This window comes from Cercospora kikuchii, assembly GCF_019650295.1.
Source record: "Cercospora kikuchii DNA, contig_00009, whole genome shotgun sequence".
NCBI lineage: Eukaryota > Fungi > Ascomycota > Dothideomycetes > Mycosphaerellales > Mycosphaerellaceae > Cercospora > Cercospora kikuchii.
In genome coordinates this window covers 707,606-731,952 of record NW_025408590.1, presented here as the reverse complement: position 1 = coordinate 731,952, position 24,347 = coordinate 707,606, and the positions used below count along the sequence as shown (strand labels likewise).

General features: G+C 51.3%; 9 protein-coding genes across 9 annotated transcripts; 2 read left to right on the top strand and 7 right to left on the bottom strand.

The window, feature by feature from the left end:
- Window positions 1-1,157: 1,157 nt before the first annotated feature.
- Window positions 1,158-2,411, top strand: CKM354_001239300 (uncharacterized protein; the record flags this gene model as incomplete). The annotated part of the gene is made up of 3 exons (XM_044807915.1): window positions 1,158-1,386; window positions 1,439-2,159; window positions 2,213-2,411. The coding sequence occupies 3 exons, from the start codon at window positions 1,158-1,160 to the stop codon at window positions 2,409-2,411; spliced, it is 1,149 nt and encodes a 382-aa protein (XP_044663850.1).
- Window positions 2,412-4,054: 1,643 nt separating this feature from the next.
- Window positions 4,055-4,770, bottom strand: CKM354_001239200 (uncharacterized protein; the record flags this gene model as incomplete). Its single annotated transcript, XM_044807914.1, has 2 exons — window positions 4,055-4,122; window positions 4,452-4,770. The coding sequence occupies 2 exons, from the start codon at window positions 4,768-4,770 to the stop codon at window positions 4,055-4,057; spliced, it is 387 nt and encodes a 128-aa protein (XP_044663849.1).
- Window positions 4,771-4,844: 74 nt separating this feature from the next.
- On the bottom strand, window positions 4,845-5,150 carry CKM354_001239100 (uncharacterized protein; the record flags this gene model as incomplete). Its single annotated transcript, XM_044807913.1, has 1 exon — window positions 4,845-5,150. The coding sequence occupies one exon, from the start codon at window positions 5,148-5,150 to the stop codon at window positions 4,845-4,847; it is 306 nt and encodes a 101-aa protein (XP_044663848.1).
- Window positions 5,151-6,053: 903 nt separating this feature from the next.
- On the bottom strand, window positions 6,054-7,179 carry CKM354_001239000 (uncharacterized protein; the record flags this gene model as incomplete). The annotated part of the gene is made up of 2 exons (XM_044807912.1): window positions 6,054-6,377; window positions 6,436-7,179. The coding sequence occupies 2 exons, from the start codon at window positions 7,177-7,179 to the stop codon at window positions 6,054-6,056; spliced, it is 1,068 nt and encodes a 355-aa protein (XP_044663847.1).
- Window positions 7,180-7,769: 590 nt separating this feature from the next.
- CKM354_001238900 (uncharacterized protein) lies at window positions 7,770-9,827 on the bottom strand (the record flags this gene model as incomplete). Its single annotated transcript, XM_044807911.1, has 1 exon — window positions 7,770-9,827. The coding sequence occupies one exon, from the start codon at window positions 9,825-9,827 to the stop codon at window positions 7,770-7,772; it is 2,058 nt and encodes a 685-aa protein (XP_044663846.1).
- Window positions 9,828-10,426: 599 nt separating this feature from the next.
- CKM354_001238800 (uncharacterized protein) lies at window positions 10,427-11,632 on the bottom strand (the record flags this gene model as incomplete). Its single annotated transcript, XM_044807910.1, has 1 exon — window positions 10,427-11,632. One exon carries the CDS (start codon window positions 11,630-11,632, stop codon window positions 10,427-10,429), a length of 1,206 nt encoding a protein of 401 aa, XP_044663845.1.
- Window positions 11,633-12,915: 1,283 nt separating this feature from the next.
- CKM354_001238700 (uncharacterized protein) lies at window positions 12,916-17,801 on the bottom strand (the record flags this gene model as incomplete). Its single annotated transcript, XM_044807909.1, has 8 exons — window positions 12,916-13,042; window positions 13,113-14,459; window positions 14,515-14,834; window positions 14,894-16,015; window positions 16,068-16,670; window positions 16,726-16,852; window positions 16,906-17,015; window positions 17,076-17,801. 8 exons carry the CDS (start codon window positions 17,799-17,801, stop codon window positions 12,916-12,918), a joined length of 4,482 nt encoding a protein of 1,493 aa, XP_044663844.1.
- A 1,581-nt stretch (window positions 17,802-19,382) lies between these two features.
- CKM354_001238600 (uncharacterized protein) lies at window positions 19,383-21,024 on the bottom strand (the record flags this gene model as incomplete). Its single annotated transcript, XM_044807908.1, has 2 exons — window positions 19,383-20,217; window positions 20,276-21,024. 2 exons carry the CDS (start codon window positions 21,022-21,024, stop codon window positions 19,383-19,385), a joined length of 1,584 nt encoding a protein of 527 aa, XP_044663843.1.
- A 746-nt stretch (window positions 21,025-21,770) lies between these two features.
- CKM354_001238500 (uncharacterized protein) lies at window positions 21,771-22,595 on the top strand (the record flags this gene model as incomplete). Its single annotated transcript, XM_044807907.1, has 1 exon — window positions 21,771-22,595. One exon carries the CDS (start codon window positions 21,771-21,773, stop codon window positions 22,593-22,595), a length of 825 nt encoding a protein of 274 aa, XP_044663842.1.
- Between the last annotated feature and the right edge of the window lie 1,752 nt (window positions 22,596-24,347).

Below are 24,347 nucleotides of genomic sequence, written 5' to 3'. Positions count from 1 at the left end.
AGGAAAAATGAGGCTCGCCACTCTCCGGGACGTGGATGTGATGTGTAGCCTGAGAAATGTTCGAATCGCCGTTCGTGGTGGTACAGTAAGCAGGTATGTAATATCTGCTCAATGATCTCAGTCGTGTCAGTCTTCCCAATCACAGACTCAATCTCAGCCTGATGACGAGCATCCAATCTATCGTGGTTAGCCAAGAGGTGCGAAAACAGCCACATCTGCTGCCCGTCCATGCCAAGTGGTCCTTCCTTTGCAGTCCCAGAACTTCGCTCAGGTGCAAAAGATGCTGCCCAGAGCTGCTTCTCGTCTTGACGTCCCACAGCCTCTGCTTGCAATCACGACTTTGCTCTCGCGAGTGGATCATCAGGAATTATCGATGCACTCATTCTGCAGAGACGCAGGTGAGGTTTTCTAGGCCCAAAGGAGATGCGGCTAACAATCAGGGTCTTTTTCGTCCCCTGTCCCTCCCTTGCTCGTTCGCCGGCTCAGTGGAACCAGGGTTCAAATTGGCTCGAAAAAATCCCGGCCTGTTTCAGAGTTTTCGATCGCGTGGGCGGAATTTCTGCCATGGCGGACCTTGGGCCGACAAAATTTCTCCTTGGACCGCAGATCTCGGATGTTATGGTGCGATGCGCGACCACTCATGGCACGTCTCCTCGCACGTTACAGACTAGAGTGCATCGCCTTCGAGACGACCACGTTTTGGCAGACCTAGAACTCTGGGTGTAACCGAGCCGCCATTGCGGTGTGGGGACCAAGTACCGAAGTGATGGCGACGCAGACCATTCTCCAGGCCCCTCCTGACGGGGGATGCGGTGTCGAAGAATAGCGCGCGAAAATGTGAGGATGCCGTCTGTTGGCGTCTGTCGCTATCGGGAATGTAGCAGTTGGCGCCGGTACGACTTCTGCGAACCCGCAGTGCACGAATAAGGTGAGGACTAAGGGCGAGATCTGTGCTTCAACAAACAGCGCTATGCCAGTGCCGATCGTGTTGAGAGCAGGCACTCGCCCAGCACGCACACGAAGGCGGTAGACGGCAGACCCGTCATAGGGGCCGCCGCCGTCATGATCGCCGGGCACCGAGCACAGGAATAAAAAGTTGAAAGCGCAGTCGAGAGTGAGAACGACACCCACCTGGAGTGGCCAATTCTGACGCGAAAATGGCTACGAAACCGAAGGAGATCTCGCTGAAGACGATCAAGGACGCGATACCGGCGAAATGCTTTCAGCCATCGGTCACCAGGACCTGCGCTCACATCGCTCTTGATTTGACTCTCTCGAGCGGTCTGGTTTTAGGTGTTTTTGCCATCACAGCACGAGTAGAAGATTGGTGGCTGCGCTCTCTCGTTTGGGCGGGCTATGGCTATCTTCAAGGGCTCATGTTCACAGGTATGTTCAATCGTGCAGCTTTGAAGCGGTGCAGTGCTCACTACGATCTCAGGCATCTGGATTCTTGCACATGAATGTGGACATGGTGCTCTATTCACCTCAAATTGGGCCAATGACTCCGTAGGCTTCGTACTCCACACCGTTCTGGGAGTTCCGTACTTCTCCTGGAAGTATGCCCACGCACGCCACCATCGGTACACCAACCACATGGAGAAGGACACCGCGTTCGTGCCTTCTCGAGGAACGGATCCAACGATTTCAGAGAAAATAGCTGCCATGCTCCATCTTGCTGAGGATGCGCCTCTTTTCACAGCTGGCACTCTTCTTCTTCACCAGCTTCTCGGCTGGCAGGCATACATTCTGACCTATGCCAGCGGCGGCAGCAAATCGACTCCTCGGGCCCCAGAGAACAGACTAGGCGATACGAATCTTCTGAACCCTTCCGCCTGTATCTGGACTCCTTCACAGCGATTCTTCGTTGGCCTGTCCACCTTTGGCTTGGCTGCTGTTGTCTTCGGATTGAAGCTGATCGCCGACGTGACCAGCTGGTCGACTGTGTTTCTGCTTTACGGTGTGCCATATCTCTGGGTAAACCACTGGTTGGTGGCAATTACGTTCCTTCACCACACGCACCCGGATGTGCCTCATTTCGAGGATTCCACCTGGACGTACACGAAAGGTGCTCTGTCGACTGTTGATCGCGAGTTCGGATTCATTGGCCGCTACATCTTCCACGGAATCATCGAGCATCACGTTGTACACCACCTGTTCACGTAAGTCGAAGACATTTGCTGCACATTTGATGAAGTCGAACTAATTTGCCTAGCTCCATACCATTCTATCACGCCGGAGAAGCAACCAAAGCCATTCAAGGCGTTCTCGGAAACTCTTACCATCGGGACGAGACTCCTTTCTTGCTTGCTCTGTGGAGAACATTCAAGAGGTGTAGGAAAGTTGAAGCTTCCAAGTCCGTTCCTGGTGAAGTGCACTGGAAGCCCGCGCGAGTGGGTCTCCGAGATTCATGATCGAGGATGAACGCCTAGTGCAAGAGTGGCCAGAGTTGTAGCCTCCAGAACGGGAGCAATATTCACATGATCGACTCGGTGGTGGCTCGAGCCTCTCGATCTACAATTCGCCTAAAGCCTTATTGGAACGTCGGAAAGAACAGGCCAATGCGAGCCCGTGGTCGACTCCAAAGCCAGAAAGCGCGTCCAACCGCACAAATCGGGACTCTGCGCTGTACATCACTGCTGTGGCAGGAGAACCTACTGATGATAGAGAATAGAAAAAGACTTGATAGATGGAACACTCCGTATACCGTATGATACCCCCAGAAAATTTAAGCTACAATCTAGCTCAACTCGTCTCATCCGGGCCGGCAGTGGTGCATCCCTAACCAGGAGTGGCTGCACAGTGGATCGTTAACACTACACCAAAATCTATAGACGGATAAAGACTGATACATTTCGCCCCGAATTTTCGAACATGGCATGATCGAGTCATTCCACGATCCGCAGGAAGAGTTTGTTCTAGTGGCAGTGTCTCTGTGGTCAAGAACAGCCTGGCCTAAACTTGGGAGTGAATCTGAGTGCTGCAACATATACAGACTTCACGCTTCAGTACAGTACGATGGCAAGCCGTGCCACATTTAATTGTATTGGATGTGTATTGCGACTCATTGTTACCCAATAGACTCGGCTCCTTCTTCACGATAAAATAAAGGCTTGTTTTCTCGCTCGCCCATTTTCCATACTTCTACCTTGTCGCTGTTCACCTTCATAACCAAATCGTCGGTGATCTCGAATGGCGGGGACGCAAATCACGCGTCATGCTTAGTTTTCAGGAAGTGTCGAATCAACTTCCGCTCGTAGATTCGCGATCGCTCGTCTGGCTCCAGTCGACGAACGACCTGCCCTGGAGGGTACTCGCGAAAGCGCACAAGCGATTGTCGATAGATTGGGGGATTTGAGGCCGCTAAAAGATGCAGAGGCAGGCACTGCTTCCACTTTGGTCTTCGAGAGCAGTTGTACAACATTTCTTGTTCGTCAAGTAAGCTCTGACTTGCGGTCCATTCGATTTCTCCCAGCTCATCCATACGCGCATGCCTCTCCAGCAAGACGATGTGTTCCGTTTCTTCTCTGCTCAATGACGCTGAGACGAGAAGTACTTCACGTCCAGGAATTCTATGGGTTTGCGACGCGTGCTTCTTCTGCCATGCGTTTCGGAACAGAGGCAAACCTGCTCGCTTCCCTGGGTTGATTGGGATCGGGTGGAGGAGCTTGTGCGGTGTTCTGTGGAAACATTGAAAGTCGACATTCCCATTCCGTTCTGTTTTGCAGCTCACCTGTATCAATGGACTGATTAGAAACAGCGGGCGATCAATTTTGATGCATAGACATAAATAATATGCACGTCTCTGTCTATCTGCAAAAGCGAAATATTCGGTTTCCGGAAGTAAACCTCGAGCGTTTTCGTCAGGAAGCAAACCGCTGTATGAAAGAGACCACGGTACAAGCTATTGAGCGCCACTTTGAGCCGTGCTCGAGCTGGCTTGCATAAATTGTCCAACTGCAGGTCTGGCATCACGCACCACAGAGACCGCGAACTTGGACTATCTCTAGGTACAGACGACCTTGCTTTTGAAGGTAGAAGCGATCAAAAGAGCTCGCTAGACTTGATCCAGAGGCCCCCTAGCCCAAAAGCCTTCCATCTTCCAACGACTCTTCTGCAACTCCTCTTTCAAAGCCGGGTCCTCCTGACTCCTCCGAAATCATTTCTCATGTACTGCGGCGATCCCATTCTTGTAGTCCTCATGCTTGGGACTGTTCATGACCCATGTGTGTTCGATACGGTTCCACGGCATATCGCCATCTGGTCGATGTATGTAGTTCCAAAGATTCTGCTCTGGGGCGCTGCTGGAGAATCTTCCTCTATCGACGCGATCCGCACGTTGTACTCGTACATCTCTTCAGAAGGATGGACAACCACGAAGCCGGCATTGATTGGTGAAGCTCTCCTCTTCGCAGGCCAAGAATGTTTAATGCCCTATTCTGGTGAGGTGTCACCTGCCATGAGATATCTTTGAGGCTGCGGTCCTTCATCATCCTTGACGTTGGAGCTGTTACCAAGGTTGGTGCGGATTTCCGTCGTAGGCGATTCGAAAATGTCGTCCAGTCGTTTGAAAATGACAATGTCTGAGTCGAGAAGCAACACCTTTTCAAACTGGACCAGCTTGTACACATTGAGTTTGTCCATAACATGGGCCCATCGATCGCGACCTGGCTTCATCCATGAGAAGTTCGTTGCAGGCACTTCGACCACTGTGGTGCCTTCGTTTTGGAGTCGATGTCGTTTTGAATGTGAGACGCTTGGAGGGACGAGCATGATGAACGGAATCGATCTCTCGGTACGTGTTGCCGGGTCATGCAGAAGTTGATATGTGAGCATTCGTGTGCATATTAGGTACTTGTCGTCCTCTTCTTTCTCGGCACCTTCAGTGAATGAAGTTGCATGGGCATATTTCGAGGTCGTGGAGTGAAGAGTGTTGATGTCAGTTGTGAGTACCGGCATATTGGTTCGGCTGTGGGTCCGAGTGTGTTCGTTCTCCCATCCGTTGCATGCAGAGCAATGGAACGCGGGAGTGGTGGGAAGCTCTGGGTGGACGACGTGATGAGGAGGCATATGGCAGTGAAGAACAGCAGAACGATGGCCAACTTTCTTGCTTTGCTCTGAATTCGCCGGATGCGTGTAAGGTCGATCGCCATGGCTGAGTTGTCCTTCAGGTCAAATTCGCATTAAGTTCTTTAGTGTTGGATGGGGCAGTATTGATCATCAACTTGGCATGCCGCAGCGTGTGTTCAATCGATGCCAGAAAATCTGCTCAGTTGAGCCCTCGCACGGTGACGCGGGCTCTCTACGCCCACGTAGACAAACATGGTCTATGGTGCTGCGCCACTTTTGAGGAAGCGTCTCACTCCTGATTGAGATTGATCAGGGCTTATTGCTGCATCGACGGGACATGCAAGCCACGGCGTTGACTCTGGTCCACTTGCACATATTCATTGATCATGTCGTCTTCAAATAACACGCCTGCTGTAATGTGTCAACACTCTGCTCGCGTACTTGCAGCTTCGTATTGATATATGCAGCCACCCGACGGCAGCAATATTAATTCGACTTGCGAGCACCGAAGCAGTCGAAATGGCCAAGAGCGATGATTACGAACGCTCGCAGCCCGCGGGTACATGCAGCGTTCCTGGTCTCGATATAGCTCATTGGTTGCAGGCTGACGTCCCCGCATGGGCATCACAGAATCACGAGCCGCTCCAAAGCCTAGGCTGAGTGCAGGCCCGGCGTTGCTGAGGCATTGCCACGAAGAAACCCTGCCTAACCATAGTGTGCCGCTTATCGAATGCTGTTTAGCCCGCCCATGATATACTTTGGTCGAACCAGAAAATTGCACGAATGTTGATCTGTCGACACTTGCAAAGGTCAATGTTGAATGCGTTGTTTGTCGACTCTTGGCTCGTCACCGAGAACTACGCTTCAAAGTGTTCCAGGCTCAAGGTTTCCATTTTTCCGTCAAAGTCCATGCCACTCGTTTCATCACTCTCAAACTCCTCTTTCTAGGCCCAGGTAGACATTGTCCCCTTCTCTCCTCCAATTGCCTAATCCTTCGCCTCGGACACCACTGGCTGATCCCACGAAAGTCTCTCCCTCTCAAGTTTCCAAAATAACGCAACCTCCGCTGGCAAGGTCGTGTCTTTGAGCTGACGAGCCCACACAGAAGACCTGTTAGCTGCGTAGTCCAGCCATTCAGAAACATGCGCCTTGTTCTTCTTCTTCCCTGCAAAGTGCAATTGTAGATCGCCTTCTTTGATTGTGTTCGGAGGGACCGTTGCTCCTCGAATCAACTTGTCTCCTTCGCGTGGCCCTCGATAAGCATTGAACCATCTCTGCGGCACGAATGCTGTGCTGTTCTTGTATTTCTCCTGTGGTTTCCGTTAGCGTGAATTTTTTAGAACTGTATTGAATGGAAGAATCGCCTACAGTCTCGAGCAGAATCTCAGTTGCCGATTGTTCTGAGTATTTTAGCTTTGCTTCTGGGCGATAAGAGCGCAATGCAAGCACATCGATCAAAAGTCGCACACCCCATTCGTGCACTCGAAGAAAAAAAGCTCCTGTATTAAGGCCATTGTGATCGTTCGAAATCAGCAAATTGATGTGATTGAAGTTCTTGGGCGGCAGGAAAATATCCAGAGGTACGTGTTGGTTCATAAGGACGACATCTGCATCGCAGAAGTGCAGCCACTGCAATCGACTTTCCTCTGGCTTGCGCAACTCGGTCAGCAAGACACTTAGAAGCCATGCATGTTTAGTCCACAGGCCGTCCAATATTTGTCGTTCGAAGAGCTGAAAGGGATGACCTTGGAGAGACGCATGCTGTCTATGGCCTTCTATCACACGCTTGCTGATATCTAATTCAGCTAATGTCCCGTAGACAACCATCACTTTGCCAATTTTCGATGTGACTCTGGGCTCTTTCGTTTCGTGCCCTTCGATCATCGTAAGCTGTGCGTCATTTTGCATTGTCGAGCCAGATTCCGGACGAGCTTCAGTCGAAGAACTGGTTGCCGGGAGACTAGGAGTAGGTGTTGCTGGAAGTACTTGTGTCTCACTATGATCTTTGAGTTCAATGCAGCGAGAAAGTACTTGTCGCGTCGTTAAGTATTCCACCGAGGTGTAGATCACGAAAAGGGCCAACAACATGAGCAGTGTTGCTCGTTGAACCATCTTCGCGATCTGTTGACGAGGACGTCCAACGAAAGAGGTCAAGAGGGCCCTACGATTGGTGAGCTTAGGTTTCCCAAAATGTTTGCGGAAAGCATCGCAATAATTGCAATCGAATTTTCATATGGCCCAGGTTTGAGGCAGCAACTGTAAGCTGTTTATCACGTCCTGTGCGCCATCATAGCCCTGACCACCTTGCAGTAGATCATGCCTTCGGATGGCTGAGTTCATTTGAATCTTGTTGCAAATACAGCCGCCTTTTGGCGATCGTATTTCGGAACCCTGCATGTGTCTGAGATCCTGTCTTATCGAAGCAACAGAAGAGTCTCCTACGCTGGTTCTGGCATTTTTCCGAGGTCCGCATCGTCATAGTCGCAAGCCACATAGAGAAGTGCAGAAGACGGAGAGTAGTCAGTCCCACACTACTGTGCAAGTGGCTATAACATCGGACGATACCGTCTGATGTTGACGAGAAGACTTTCTCAGCCCGTGAAAGCAGGACATTTGCTGAAGCTGCGATTGATCGATTGACTGATAGACCACTTCGCTCTGTTTTGCGTAACATGCGGCTATCTTACAGTGGAGATATATGCTCACGATTTCTCGAATCGGCTCGGACTGGGACAGAGGCCTTCAAAGAGCTTAGTCATTGCCTTTACAAGGTCTTGCAACTCTGTAGGATTCTGTGTAGACACATCATCATTCAAGCATAGCTGGCCAACTTGTTTCTTCTTGGTCAATAGTCTCTTAATCAACGTAGTTTCCACCTGTTCAGCGTCGGTAACCATGACAAACAGCGCATCTGGCTCATGAATGACATATTGATATCGTATTAATGCCTTGACCACGATGTCGAACGCTTTCGATTGCGTAGATGTGGGCATCATAGGCCCGAACCCTTTGCGCTGCCGATGAATTAAGATTTTGATCAAGCAGTCACCACAGTCGGGCTGCTGACGCGCAACACGATCGAGAATCGCGGCAGTCAAGAGGACTGGTGCATTGGAAGAACTCCTCGTGTTGTCCTCTGCGGAGAAACCAGGCGCAAGACAGTCATCCACGTTGAAGCTTAGACAATCTACGTCTTTGATGGCAAGAGGGCCGTCCATGGAGGTCCACAAGATGTCGAGATTGACCTTGGGAGGATCGAGGCCAGCTGTCTCCAGTGTCTCTGGGAGGTGATAGAAATGCCGCATGCGGTATGAGCCTCCCATGTTCTGCAGCCCGTCTTGGAGATCTTTGATGACATGTGCTCGTTCTTCCCATGATAGATACCCGTTGCGATCCTGGTCCGATCGATGCATCAAGTAACTCCACAGCACTACCTCACGATGCCTTTCGATCGTGTAGTGAAAGCTTGCATACCAACTGTAAAGCTGGAAACCAAAGTCACCTTGAAATCTACTGCATGCACTTTGTAGCTCAGGTTTGGGAAAAGACAGCATAGCTTCTCGATGGAGCTTGCGGGATAGTGAGTGTCCGAAGTGTGCCTGCCCTTTTCGCTTTCGAGAGCCGAATCGCTTGTTCAACAACCACGATGTATAGATCAGCCAGGGTTTCTCGCCGAATCTTTTGGCATCTGCTTCGGTTGGCGCATGCAACGTGTTGTAGCCATTGGTCTTGAAAGCATAGAGCGGACCGTACAGAGGTGAGCATATGTCTGAGGCGGCATGCAGTCGACCGAGAAGCATGTCGTCGGACAAAGCGAATAGTCTGTCGACACCGGATTTCGTGTTGTGCAACTCGTTCTCAATACTAAGAGAGTTGAATGTTGGCAGACATCCTCGTTTCTCTTCGCCAAAGAAGTCTTCCTGTGTGAGGACGTCCAAAATGCCACCAAGCTTGCCTTCGTCCAGCCATGTGGGAACTTGCCTGATTGGAACTCCAGAAGCATTATTGTCAATCAACGAGTTGACCAAGAGCTGAATCTTATTTCGAAAGGGTGCATGTTTCTCGACGCTCCGGATCGAATATTTCAACTCATTCCAATCTCGATAGCGATTCTCGCCGTGCCTGCCAAGCCACGTGCCATCGTCATCGTTGAGCGTTGAATTTAGCTCGTAAGGCCGCATTGTGTCTTTGAAGGCCTGATCAGAGCCATTGACCCAGGTGTAGACGAAGTCTATGCGAGGCTCCCTCAAAAGACCCCATTTGCTGACATCGTACGTCCCGTTGACAACCCATTCCGCTTCCCATCCGTCCAGAGTATCGTTCTGGACAGCATCTTCGAAGGGAACATAAACGATATCCGGCAGTGTGTCGGCCATCTCCACAAGAGCAGCATATCTTGCATATGATGGGAATCCGTGAGTGTCTGGAGCATTCAATGATCTCGGATCCGCTTCAATCGATAAGCTGATGGGGCGGCTCGCGAAGTTCTTGCTATCTCGTTTTTGGCCCGCCTTGTGATCGGCTTGCATCGATAGTCCTGCCTTGTGTTTAATGCGCACCTCTGCGTTATCACTGATAGCTTCTTCTGGGGCAAACAAGTCCTTCGGCAATTCCTCGATAGAGACACCACCATCCCAGGCCAGCGATGCCAATCTTGATGTCGACCACAGTAGAGATAATAGCGCGATAGCCGGAAAAAGAGTCAAGCATCGTGTAACATCTACTCGGCGACGTGTCCTCGAGGTCCATAAAAAACCCATTGGGCGATCTCGTTGGCCTTGGTAATGGTAACATGAGCTCCTAACAAGATTTTCCAGGAGTCAATGCCATTCATGCCATCGCAGAGCGCCATGTTTCACCTTGCAATATTCAGATGCATCGCCGGGTCGTATCGAAGGCTGGATCGAGCAAATGCTACACAGCGTAATTGTTGCGGGCCGGAGCTTGCATGTCTCGGGCTTGTAGGGCCCCCTGTCGAGCGCCATAAGGCTGATGCGCGAAGCCGCTGGAAGCGTCCAACTTCTTTAAACCTGTGGCTTTGTGGCTTGTGCGGCACAGGCCAGGAGTTGAAAACAGTGAACTGATAAATGAGACACTTTGGCTCACGAAGGGCTCTGGCATACTTGGCGCAAGAGTTTGCCACTCGGTCAGACGACCAGGATCGCTCTTTTCTCCTCTAGACCTACCACCTGGTGGCCCTGGTACTGGTCAAGTCCAGCTGCAGTAAGTAGAAATGATTATGCAAAATATCAACAGAAGAGAAAATTATAATTTAAGTGAAAGCATCCTCATCGACCTGTGATTGTGCCATCACCAAAAACGATCCTGAGTCGTTGAAGACGTGCAGCTCCAGAACGTGTCACAAGCCCCAGAATAGAAGACCACCACGCTTCATGACATGTCCTCGCGGCTGCTCAAGACCGTGTCGTTCGAATATCTTGTAAGAATGAGTTCGATGATGATGGTAAGCAGTAGGCGCTGGATGCTCGGATTCCACATTGCCAGATGGATCGCCCGATGGGTCAGCAGATGGATCAGCTTCGCCACCACCATACCCTTCTGTTGGCTCCGGCTCGTCGTCGCTCGTAGTGGTAGTAATGCATCTCGTTGGTGAAGAATTGATTAATGAACGTGTAGAAGTTGCAAAGCTCGTGCTTGCAGTGGTCGAGAAATTCGAGTGGGAAGCAGTTCTCTGAGAGAATTTGGATGGCTCTGCCGTAGGTATGTCCGTAAGCGAATGAGTGCTCGATGGTGCAGAGAGCAGGTGCGTATTTCCGGGCCTTGCCGTCTCGTGAATAGCGCTCGGACAGTAAGCCTTTGTCGTGGTGACGGTATGAGTTTTGCCACTCGCAGTGTATGTGGTGGGTGATGAGATCCAGGTCTCGTTGAAAGTTGTGCAATGCCGATTCGAGCAAGAAATGACTGTAAGTCGCTGCGTGAGAGCGTTGTTGACATCTGGTCCACATTCCATACAAAGCCCGCTTCCTCCATAGCCTGAAATGGCCAATGGGCCGATAGAGTCGTACCCGCAGAATTTCTTGATGTTGATCGTAGAGAGTGTGACCTTGATTGAAGTGATCGGGCGCAACTGGTTGTGATATGTACTATTCAGATTTGTGCCGTTGAAACCGATTCCAATTCTTGATAGATGGCGCTGGAGAGTAGTAGTCGTCGTGGTACGCGCCTCGGTGTAGTGCAATTCGCTGAAAATCACCGGCTGGTTTGTTGTAGTTATCACAGCTGATGTCTTCATCTCATTCACATAGACAGGAATCGTCGTAGACACCCAAGCATATGTGCTGCACGAGGGAACAGTCTTGATCGTGGAAGTGGTGCCTGTCTTGTGCCGCTTCGCAAAGTAATGGAAAATTGTCGTAGCAGATGGCTCGCAGGTTGAAACCATGTGGTATTGAGCAGTGATCGTAACAGGCTTGGGTGCAATAGATGTGCTGCAGTGTGGACACGGTGTAATAGTTGCAAGATTGTCGGCCTGACCAGGCTGGACTACATATTGCCAGACAGCAAGAAACGCAAGCCATCGCCATAGAAGTATCCGAAGATCCATGGCATTGATGCTTGATCTCTCGCCGTGTGGTCCGACCAAGGTTGTCGACGTCTACTTGCGGCTTCGTGTGGCCTTTTGCAAAAAAATTTGAGGTGAATACCGGAGGCCTGGACCTTGTCTAGTCCTTGCCTCGACCAGATTACTGCTTGACCTAGGCCATGACATGTGAGTCGGTTCTGAGCATCAGTGGCACGGACTCGGTCTATTGCCGACCCATGATTCAGAGAATGTTAGGGAATATGGAGGATGGCCGTGTTGGGTCACAGCAGAAGAAGTTTGAGTGCCCGTGAGGCGCGCTGTAATGCCAATAGCCGATGAAGAATGAGTTCATCGACAATTGCAACGCACTGATCAGGTCAGGCCCCGTCTAGTGAAGGTGTCAGATAAGTCGGTTGGACCTGTCAAGCCACATCAGATCGGTGGCGATCGTATGAATCGAGAACATAGCACACAATTGCCAGGATGGCAAGTTCCTAGCGCTTTCATCTCCTCACGATCTCAAAGGAGAAGTGAGAAGCGAGAAGTAGAGTCATCTAGACCCAGACCAGAGACGAGAAAGCGCGAATGTTTCTCGCGATGGCGGCGGTGCTCGCATCACGTTTGAGGCAGTATCGAGCCTGGCATGCTCTGCAGGTTGTGTGGCTTGATTCTGATCCAGACCTCTCTCCACTTCAGCCTGACGAAATTGCTGCGGCAAGCGTTGAGCGATGTGCTGATCGACGAGCTTTCCGAGCCGCGACTTTTCTGGACGCCAAAGAGACAGTGTCAGCTCGCGACGAAAGAGGAAAATGGATCTTGCGCCAGGTTCGACAGTTCGCTTGGGGGACTGCGGGCTGCCGATGGTCTTGAGAGGTGGGCATGAATATGCATCTTTCCGCGCACCAATCTCAAGATTTCCGCAAAGTCATCGGAAGCGTGCAGAAATGTTTCGCGGGCCTTGAGATTGAGGAAGTGAGGTGAGCCAAGCGAAGAGTCTGTGCAGAGACAAGGATGTTGCGTTGTTCGTGGCGTTGTGCTCCGCAACCCGGCTAAGGAGGCCTCTCCGGTTGGACGCCATTTATCAATTCAGTGCCAATGGTGACCTGGAAGCCGTCTGGAAGTTGGAAGCTGATGACACTGTCGCGAGATCGCCGTGCTCTGAAAGTGGGAACTGCCTCGTCCGAATGTCAACATAGCATGGGGAAATGCTCGGCAGCGCATTGGATGCATCAGCACACCTTTGTTGATACAAAATCTCTATAATCTATCATCTCATTACTTGTTCATTATACCCAAAAGGCTTTTCATTTCTTCTCCTTCGTCTCTCCCTGCGAGACGTTCTGCGTTCTTCTCTTTCTCTGCACAGGCAAAACTCTGAAGACATAGTACAGCGAGACCGTGATGGCGACGCTGGCAATAATGTAGACCCATCTGTGAAAAGAATCAGAAGTCAGCTTCGAAGTTCATAATAGAAAGGTGAGAGAGGAAAGACAAGACATACACAAGTCCAAAATCTCGCCATCGGTTCCCCCATTCGATTCCAGCATTCGAGAGGTACTGATCGGCGGTGGTTAGAGAACAGTATCCGCAGTCGCTCGTCGCTTGAGGATTCTGTAGCACTCCGTTCGCGGTGGTCATGTAGTCTGCCAAATACTCGCCACAAGTCTGCCCAGCTGGAGGTTGAAAGACATTGACTTCGCTCGAAGAGCATTCGATCGGACGTTGGTGAAGCATTGTAATGGCGATGGAGGAGATGAGGTAAGTCATCGGCGACGTCCGGTACATGAACATCCAAAAGCCTGGCAACTGGCTTGGAGGCTGCATGACACCGCAGAAAATGATCATCATCGAAAACAGCAGGACGACAATCGCACTTGCTGTCAAAGCGTCTGGCATGACGACGATGCACATTTGCGAGAAGACCGAGGCGTAGATGAAGAATGCGATGAAGAGGAGAAGGACCAGGATTTGGCGTTCTGCTGTTTGGCCGGCGCCGACGACGGGGTAGTAGAAGACTGTCCAGGTGAAGATTCCAGAAAGGATTTGCCACGGGACTTCGACAATGATATTCGCCAGGAGGAAAGCTTTCCAGCTATATGCCTTACTTGGACGTTCGCGGACCTCGTACAAGGCTCGTTGCGTGACGAAGAGAGGCATGACCTGGTTCGTGATGTTGGTGAAGATACAGACGACCATAAAGACAGCGTAGAGGACGTTCTGCATGCCTTGTAGCGAGGTTTGGGCGTCGTAGAACGAGAATCCGATGAAAAGGCCTGATCCGAATCCTAGGGCGACCTTTGCGATGATGTAGCCCGGCATCCGCCAGTACTGCTGGAACACTCGTCTTGTCACTTCAGCGATTTGGAACGACAGTGGCATGGCGAACTCAGACTGCGCCGAATCGTGGTCATCATTTCCAGAAGGAGTCGATTGTCGTTGCGTTTGATGGATTTCCTCGATCTCGTCCTGAAGTCTTTCGGCTTCCGGGCTCTTCCTCCATGTGGATACCCAGTCTGCTTTCTCGTCGCCAACAATGTCAAGCATGTATTCCGCAGGGTTCTCTTCTGGATCGCAAGCCCTAGCTCCGTTCTTGGTGAAGTAATCAAGCAGTGTCTTGTAGTCTTGCCCGATCTCGCCGAAGTACACGGTTTGTCCGCCTTTTCGAAGGAAGAGAAGTCGATCGAATTCGGCGAAGAGCGTAGCACTGGGCTGATGGATGGTGCACAAGACCGCTTGTCCGTTGTCGGCCAACTTTCGCAGGAGGGAGCAAATTGCCCATGCGCTTTGAGAGTCAAGTCCGCTGGTCGGTTCGTCGAGGAAGAGAAGCAATTTTGGTTTCGCAGCCAGCCTATGGAGAAGCCAGTCAGCATGCAAATTCCGCTTCCAGAGATGGGTCGACTTACTCCACGCCAATGGTGAGCAACTTGCGCTGCTCAACGTTGAGTCCCTCACCAGGCACACCAACCACGGCCTCGGCGAAGTCCTCCATATTCAGAAGTTTGATGATCTGTTCCACGTATGCGAATTTCTCTTCCTTTGATACACTTTCTGGCTGTCGAAGAAGCGCAGAAAAGCGAAGCGATTCTCTCACTGTTGCTGTGTCTAGATGCAAATCCTGTTGTTGCACATACCCTGTTTTCCGCTGAAAGCTGGCATCGAGAGGCGCGCCGTTGACGAACATGGAGCCAGTAATGACACCCATGCTTACACGTTGGGCGAGCACCTGTCATCACATGCGTGTTAGTCAAAGCGCTTAGTCGTGCCATTTGAAGTCAAACTTACGTCCAGTAGAGTCGTCTTTCCCGCACCAGAAGTACCCATCAAAGCGGTCAGTGTCCCAGGCTTGACGTATCCGCTAATGTCGTCAAGCAAGCGTCGAGGCTCGCCTTTGATCTCAATGTCGTAGGTAACATTTCGCCATGTGAACATGTCCGTTTGCGCAGTGATCTGAATATCGCTCGCGCTATCATTGCTCTTCTCGTCTTCGGTGCTGAGCTCTTTGATAGGTCTCGCTCTGTCTTGCTCGCCAGTCTCGACGTCGGAGACCTTCTTGTTCTCGGCATCCTTCAAGTAGCCTGGCACACGCCCACGACGGAACACGAGGACTTCCGCCTTCGATGCAGTGGTCGAATTGAGTTCAACAATGGTAAAGTAAAGCGACAAGAATCCGACCAGGAATGCGATGAGAATTCCAAAGTTGCGCCAGACGTTGTCGTATGTGTACCCAAAAGCGGCATCGATGAAAACGTCACCTTGCACTGTCAATTCTCCCGCGACTGCACCCTGGCTGGAGCAGACAAAAGTGTCGCCAGTCATGTTCGCGTAGTTCGGGACGAAGACCGCGCAATCGAACTCCCTGCCGTGGAACTCGTTGGCTACCAGTATTTCGAAGCTGTAAAATACTGGATTGATCCAGCGAATCCATGCGAACCAGTCACCCATATACTGTGTCGGGAGAATGAATCCGGTGTACACTCCGACAGCCAGGAGAAGAACTCCGCAAAATGTCATGGCTTGAGATACTGTAGATGAAAGCGCGGCGATCGATCGAAAAAGCGCTGCCATTGTGAAGGTTGCCATGTAAGTGATGAGGAAGTAGAGAAAGAAGTTGCCCGGTTCAGCCCTCAGTCCCGAGAGGAAGTAGATTACCAGATTGAAGGCCGTCCCAAGCAGGAACTTGGGTATGATATCAATCACAACTCCTGCGATTGCTTCAGTAGCTGGGTGATAGAATGCGTAGGATTTGTGTTTCTCCACGATAGGTCGCTGTTCGTATAAAGCATTGACCTCGTTGATGGCTGAGAAGACGCAAATCAAAATGGCGAAGAATAGTGTTGCTCCTTTGGCCGAGAAAGATGCTGTGTCGTTTGGTGTTCCGAAGTAGATGCTACCGATGAGAAGAGCCTGCAGGGCAGTCAGTTTCAGCCACTTGGTGAATCTCTGAGATTTTACTTACCATGATGACATTCATGATGATTGGCGCCACTGTAGCCGGCGGATCGCCTATGATGCGCTGAAAGGCACGTTTGGTGTTCAGTTTGATCTGCATCGGCACACTGACCGTGTACGGCGACGATTTGCGCGTGTGCCTTGACTGGACACCAGACTTGAATTCACGGAAGTCCTGCAGCTCAGCTTCGTTTCCAATAGGTTTCTCCTGCTCGTACTCGGCGATCTCGCGCTGCAACTCCTGGTATTCGGGGCTGTTCTTCCAGTATGCTTCAAACTCATCCGGCGTACGTGGGACCTTGCTGTGGTACCCAGCACGTGGCTGTCTCTCGCCCGGGTTCGTGACACTTGTCAAGAAGTCTCCCGCAGTCTGTCGAGGAGGACAGTACCAGCCCATGCGTTCGAAGTAGGCCTTGCCGTCTTTAGCCTTGCCAAAGAATACTTGACGCCCTTCATATAGCACTACAGCTTTGTCGAAGACATCGTAGATTGGCTGGCTGGCTTGGTAGATTGCAACAATGTGCGCTGAGCCGTCGAGGTCGGCGTTGACTCGAAGCGCTTTCACGAATTTGAGCGCAGTGGCTGAGTCGAGACCTCGCGTTGAATTGTCCTACATATGGTCAGCCGGTGTCGCAATAGACAGAACGCGGAGCTGTGGCACTCACCCAGGCTGCAACGGCAGGCTTGGCCAGTGCCATTTCTGCTATGCTGACACGTTTTCGCTCGCCACCTGACACGCCTCGAATAAAGTCGTTGCCGACCTTGGTGTTGTATGTATGGCTCAAGCCATATCTGGTTCGAGAAGTTCAGAGCTGGGTCATCGTTACTGCATTACGAGCACTTACACAGCCATAATGACTTTGGTGACATGCTCGACGGCATCTTGCCGTGAGCCTTGGTATGGGCGGTTTTGCGGCATTCGCATAGCAGCGGCGTGTTCGAGGGTTTGGCCGACCTATCACGACGATACGACATCAGCAGTGGTCGTGAACAACGCTCGACGCAGGAACCATACCGTCAGGTGAGGAAAGTGCTTGTCCACTTCTTGATTGTAGATCACTTCACCCTTGAACTCCTTCATCATTCGACTCTGCTCAATGCCGTTGTAATGAACGACCGTATCGTGATCGACTTGCAGTCCATGCATCTCTCCTGTCAGAGTCTTCAAAAGGGTACTACAGCCTGCTCCGGGGCGTCCCAGAACGACGAGAAGTTCGCCACTCTTAACCAGGCCATTGAAGTCTTTGAGGATATGTCGAGGCACCTTCTTTCTTGACCTCCACATATCGCCCGCACGAAATGGTGCCGTCAGTAAGCTTCCGACAGTGGACTGGATGTTCAAAGCCGGCCCAGTGCCTCGCACGTTCACATTGCGGAAAGCTACTCCTGTACGCTTGACCTTGATGCCTTCTTCGTTTGTCATCTTCGTGTTCCATCGAATCCATTTGTAGAGGTCGAACTTGTCGCTGCTGGGGTCGAAAACATCGTCGTCGGGTTGCAGCCCTTGCAAGGTCGCATATCGATCTAGTGCATTTGGATTGGACTGTGATGCTGAATTGCTGAGAGCACCAATCGACTGCTGCTTGGCTAGCGAGGCCAAACGGGTCAAGGTCTTTGCATCTTCTAGCTCCAGATAGTCGTGTTGACGGATGATGTCCAGCTCGTCCTGCTCGGTCAGGCTGATGCCATCGTCGCTGTCCGTCTTCTTCTCCTCCACCGCCATTGTTGATCCTTGACTCATGATGCTGCTGTAAGGACAACGGCGTTCCTCCCACAACGAGTCTTGAGGTTAGCCACCGAGCAAAGGGTGTCCACGGGTTTGTACAGGCTTGCTGGACGTGCAGGACGGAGACTTTTGTATAGCATGTTGACCATCCCCGGTCGTCCGCTGTCTGAGAACGGAGACCGCGAACATCGATCTCCCGTGAGTTAATCAGCATGGTGCTGTGGACGTGCTACCATTGTACGGCATGGTCTACGTGCAGGGGAACGGACACGGAGTCGGAAAGGTTTCAGGTGGCCGATCCGGTCGCTGGCAGCGTATAGGAAGGAGCCAGGTTGCACTTCTCGTAGCACACTAGGCAGCCATGCTCAAAATCGCTCACCTCGTTGAGCAGCCTATGGGGACTAACACCGAATAGGCCAAGGTGTCATCGGGCTGACGAACAATCAGTGCATATAAACAGCTCAACGAACCCGCGGTGACTTGTTTTGCGGATCGAGGTCGACGAAAGTCGTTACCGTCTGGCTTGGCAGATGGCGTGCCATGGGTACCATGCTGAGACGAAGCAGCGTGAGAAGTCAAAGACTCATCACTGGCTCGCTTATGGCGCAGATCCGAAGATATACACAGCCTTATGTATGCATTAGAGGTCTATGCAGTGCATTAGTGGACTGTGTAAAGTGATGCGCTGTGCATAAACGTGCTAGTGTCGGTATTTGGCAATCTTGGTCGTCAGCAGCAGCTCTTGGCACTCCTTTTGTCGAGGCTTGGTCGTGTAGTCAGCGGCACAATGTGGGTGAGGGCTGCGGATGTGCTTCGTAATCCGAGCGGCCGCTTCGTATGTCCGACGGCGCTTGTCTCGACGGCACCTGGTAGCTGGCGGCCACGATCGACCGCTACAGCTTTGGATATACGGTTTTGCAGAGCTGTGATATTGTAATCAAGTGCGTTCAGTCACCAAAAGATGAGTGAAGATGAGTAGAGAGGCACGCATGTGCCGACGACGTGCACGATTCCTGGGGTCCAACACTTCCGCCGGGGTTTCTCCCCTCATCCATACTGTACAGGTGTTACTGCCGTGCCATGCCGATGTCCTTGTGTGTGCTGATGTTGAGGTGTTTGGAGATTGTCGTGGAACATCACCACTCTCCTTCTCAACCTTCCTGGAGGATGACGCATGGTCGGTGCCGGATAAACATTTTTGCGAGCCTGTCCTCGGTGATCTTGTACCGCTCGTCTTGCCCGGCGAACCTTTGTCTTCCGTCTCCTGTCGTCTTTCATCTCCCACAGTCACGCCGACATTCATCGTCTTGGCGTTCGGGACTACAGAGACACACGCCCTATCTTGGCTCCCCTAACCAGCTGATCGCAGACAAGGCAACAGACGTGAAGAAGCTCTGCACAAGAAGATGCGAGCTGCCACGACGAGCGGCACCATTAGTCGCAATTGACAGGTCAAGCCAGCATTGCAATGAGACGAGACAATACGAATGAGAGGGATGGTACTGAGACTTGGTCGCGAAGCTTGAGATGAGCTTTGAGTCCAGCAAAGCTCATCATCTCAAAGATGCATCCGAATTCGTATCACGCTTACTGGGGCTAGAACATCTCATACCTCCATCTCAACCCCACCATCTCCTGCGTGACACCTCCTTTCATGACCTTGGCGATCAGCTCAGGCTTTTCAGAATCAAGACGCTTATTCTCACGAAGCACAAGCCAGCGGTAGATGCTGATCGTGATTGCAAAAAGTAGAGCGCAACCCATCAGCGCTCCAAAAGCCGCATAGAACTGTGGAGGTGCGTAGTACAGGTAGGATGACCAGATGTTGGAGGTCCCACCGATTGCATTGACCAGAGCAGAAGCAGCAGCACGTTTCGACACTGGTCGTGCTAGATGCAGGTTGATGGTCTTGAAGAGCAGAATTTGGGGTCCAACCGAAGCGAATGGCAGTATCATCATCGCAAAGTATCGAACTCCGATGTTCTGAGTCGACATCGGAATGATGTACATGACAGTGGCGATGGCGATGCACACCAGGATGATCGGGTACACAGTGTTCTTCCTGTCCGAGAAGAAAGAGATGCCGTAATACACGAAGCCAGCAAGGATGTATGGTGGTGCCGTCAAAAGCAAGCTGATTGTTCGCGAGTAGCCGAGCGAAGCTACCAGAGACGGAAAGTAGTTTGCGATGGAGCCTTGGCCTTGGGAGAACATGTTGCAGAGGATGAGCAGGATCAACTTGGGATCCGACAGCGCGGCGGCGAAGCCTTTCAGAACACTCTCGTTCTCTGTACCTTCTGCTGCTCCTGCTTCGGATTCGATTCGCCAGACCGCCAGTTCTCTCTCGGTTGTGGACAGCATGCGACAATTGTGCGGGAATTCGGGCATGATGAACGCGAAGATGAGACCAATCCCTACAGTCGCAGATCCTCTGGAGGTGAGGGCAGTCAGCATCAGGCCAAGCAGCCAGAGATAGTCGAATGACTTACTCGATGATAAACAGCCACCGCCAACCTGCAATCCCATGCGTGCCATCAAGCTGGAGAATAGCTGCAGCAAACAACCCGCCGAAAGCATTTCCCACCTGCTGCGCAATATACAGCCCAGCAAGACGCTTGCCCAGCTCTTTCTTCGTGTACCACGCAGAGAGATAATAAATCGCTCCCGGGAAGAAGACCGCTTCCACAATTCCAAGCACACAACGGACTGCGAGGAGCTGGCCATATGTCTGAACAGCAGAAGTCGCCGCCGAGATCGCACCCCAAATCACTGCCGCGGAGCAGATGTACAACCCTGGTCTCGAAATCTTGGTGATGATCAGGTTACTCGGGATCTGGAAAGGCAGGTATCCGGCGAACAGGATGGAGATTGCCGTGGCGAATTGTTGCTCGTTCATGCGTAGGTCGTCCATGATGCCTTGCAGTTTGGCAGCGGAGAGGTTTTGACGATCGATGTAGTTGAGGATGTATAGGATTCCGATTGTTGGCAAGATGATGAGATCCATCTTGCGGACCAGTTTTCGGTTGAGACGTGCGTTCTCCTCATGACTGAGATTATGGACTGCTGCTGGCTCGCGAGGGTTGGGCAAGTGGCTAAGATCTTTCCACATGCCAACGCCGACCGCACTGGCATTGTCCTCGCCCTCCTCAAGCTGGGACTTCTTGTCTGTGTCGAAGCCTCCGGTACTGACTGGATGACCGGGCCCCTTGTCGGTCGGAGAAGAGATGACACTGGCCATGACTGTTCGTGGAGCGAAGAGAAGTATCTCGAGCAGAGGCAGAAATACCTCACTCGCATTCTATACAACACACACTTGGTGAACCTTATATGACTATCACTTATCAATACATTACCTACTCCGCGATACGGATTCTCGGATAGGACGAGGCTTGCGACTACACTCTAGCCGTTCCCAATATCTTCTGGCTTGCGCGACTCCTCATTTCTTGATGATAAGGGCGCATAGCGAGCACTTCTGGGAAGCCGATCGTCCTCCTGCGGGGCTCCACCAATGCTTGTCGATGGTAAGTGAAGTTGAGGAGGAGTATGAAGGCCGACGCTCACGGCAATGTCCCGGCCCGAAAGATAGGATCCCTGTCAAATTTGGGAGGAGCTCCGCCCAACTCCTCCTCCTCCTCCAAACCTGCAGTTGCCGGTCTTCTCCACACTACTTTCAGCAACGCATCATGCAAGGTACGCAGCAGCCTGAGCTCCGTACGCAGCGTGCGTTCGGAGGAACGATGCGGTCATCGTCATGTAGACAGCGCGATTGGTCCGGTAAGGTCAAACGCTCCGCTCTGTGATTTCGACATCGGCGAGGAAGTCAATGTCTCTAGGCAGTACATCTTGAGTACTGTTCTCTTTCCAAGCGCTTTCCCACCTCTATCTACAAGGAATTGTCCCCAGCATATCCTCATCTTTCTCTGGTGTATTCTTCCAAACAGCAGACTCTCAGGCAAAAAGCTCACAATACCTCTCAACAACATGGGCAGCATATCCCCGCCTTCGCCAGAATTTGCAACACCACTCACCACAAAAGTCCAAAATGATCGCCTTCGACTACTCAACAAGCTCAAATCCGGAGAATATCCTGTCATGACATTCATGGCAATCCCCTCAGTCCGCATGGCCCAAATCGTAGCCCTCACAGACCTCGACGGCATCATCATCGACTGCGAACACGGCCACATCGGCGACGACGCCATGCACAATTCCGTAGCAGCAATTTCCGCACTCGGCGTATCACCCATCATTCGAATTCGCGGTCCAGCTCACGATATAATCAAGCGAGCTCTTGACACAGGAGCACACGGTATCATGGTCCCACAAATCAACACCGCAGAAGAAGCAGCCCAAGTCGTAGCATCCTCAAAATTCCCGCCACAAGGAATTCGAGGTCAGGGTTCGGCGTTCCCTGCTATCGGCCATGGTCTCGCGACGCCGGAGTACATGAAATCCGCAAACGAAACAATTATTACAATGATTCAAATCGAAACTCGCGAGGGACTAGAGAATGTCGACGCGATCGCTGCTACTCCAGGCGTAGACCTCATTTTCATCGGACCTAATGATCTTGCGCAAGCTTTGCTGGGATATGTGCCTGCACGAGGAGATGAACCGGAATTTGTGAAAGCGATTGAGAAGATTGTCAGTGCGGCGAGGAGACATGGGAAATGGGCGGGACGAATGGTGAATAATGGTGTTACAGCGAAAGAGGCGAGGGGGAAATATGATACTGTGGCTATGACGGGTGATACGAAGGCGATTCAGAATTGGTATATTAGTGAACTGGTGACTGCTAGATCGTAGGAGAGAGTATACAAGCAGACAAAGGTTTAATCTCGTGTAAAAATTGACTGATGAGATGGCCTTGCTATTATATTAAGTATTTCCTGCGAGACGTTGCACATGAAGGGCACGGTCTCCGGATCAAGTGTTTCGTTGCGTTCATGGAGTGTTGTCAGTGGGCGTCATGCCTACATCAAGACTTGTCGAGTGAACGCCAGCATTTACTCGTGGAAGCCATTCATGCACATTGCTTCCAGATCAAGTGTTTCGTCCCATTCATGCAATAGTATCACCTGGACGCTAAGCCTGCATTCAGGCTCATAGAGTGCACACCAGAGTCTGGTCATGAGAGCCACGATGCTGTGCTACTCCTCAAACCGATGTCGAAGAGAGTTGGCGAGGCATCTGAATCTAGCTCGCAGGTCGTCTTGTCAAAACATGCAAAAGCAATCTCTCGCAGCATCGGAAGTTTCTTGAATGTAATTGTTAGGAAACATGCCTTAACTCTCAATGAATATTGTTCTCACTGCCAACTGATCTAAATTTTATCGAAACCTCCCATCAAAGATCGTTGTTGAGATACAGGCACATCTACCTCACTTTTGAAGAGCTCAAAATACACATCCGCTAATTGCCATATGACGCTCATTCCTGAACAATGTCTTCAGCCCACTATGTATAACATTCTCTTCTACGCCTGCGCAATACACTCAATCTCAATCACGGTTCCCTCTCCCGGCGGCAAAGCCTGCAAACACGACCTCGAAGGCATCGGCTTCGGAAGAAATTCAATATACACCTCATTCATCGCCGCGAAATCTTTCATATCTGCCAAGTAGACATTGTACTTTACGACTTGTTCTAGTGAGGATCCGGAGAGTTCGAGGACTTCTTTGAGGTTTTGGAGGACGGTGCGCTGGTGGTCAAAGTGTTAGAGGTTGGTGAGGGGTGAGGAGTTTTGGTGAGGATTGGAGGGGCTTGAGCGTACAGTTGCTTGTTTGATTTCGCCTGTGGCTGTTTGGCCGGCGCAGAAGACGAGGCCGGGGATTTTTGTCGCTGGGGCTGAGGAATATTAACATCAAGTCGATCTCTTTCGTGTGCTCCGAAATGATATCGGTTGGGCATCGACGTGCTGCTTACAATTGTGTGGCTTGGGCGGGAACTTTTCGCTCGAGATTAGTTGGCGAGACATGATTACTGCTTTTTGTGCGCGTGTGATGTGTTGAGCGCAGATGATTGTGTGAGTGGGAGATGTTGAGTTGAGTTCGAGCAGGTATGAAGGTGTTTTCTTGAACGACAGGAAGTTTTGTAGCTCGGTCGAGCCTAGGACTCCGGTTTTCGGTGCTGCGTGAGCGAATACCGCGACCACCATTCACAATCGATGCAGATAAGGAGCCCCATCAGCTGCGCCCTCGACTAGATTGGATGATGTTCACTGGCATGGAGATCGTCCTTGTGGAGGTGTAACGCTCAGCGGGCCCACTTTTGGGACCAGATGGGAGGAGCTCCTCCCGGAGGAGCAGTGAGGAGCTCACATTGGCACTGATAGCAGTTCGGAGGAGCACCAAGAAGCATCAGCTCCAGATACGCGATCAGTCGTTGGAAGATGTTTGTCGATCCAGCAAAGTCGGCAAGATGTCAGACAGGAATGGCGATATGGCAACATTCGGCTCTACTGCAGCTGTCAGCAACCAGAAGCTCAGAGATGAAGGCAAGCATATAACAGATTGTCAGAACTGATTATTGCTACTGTTCGCAATCCATCAGACATAC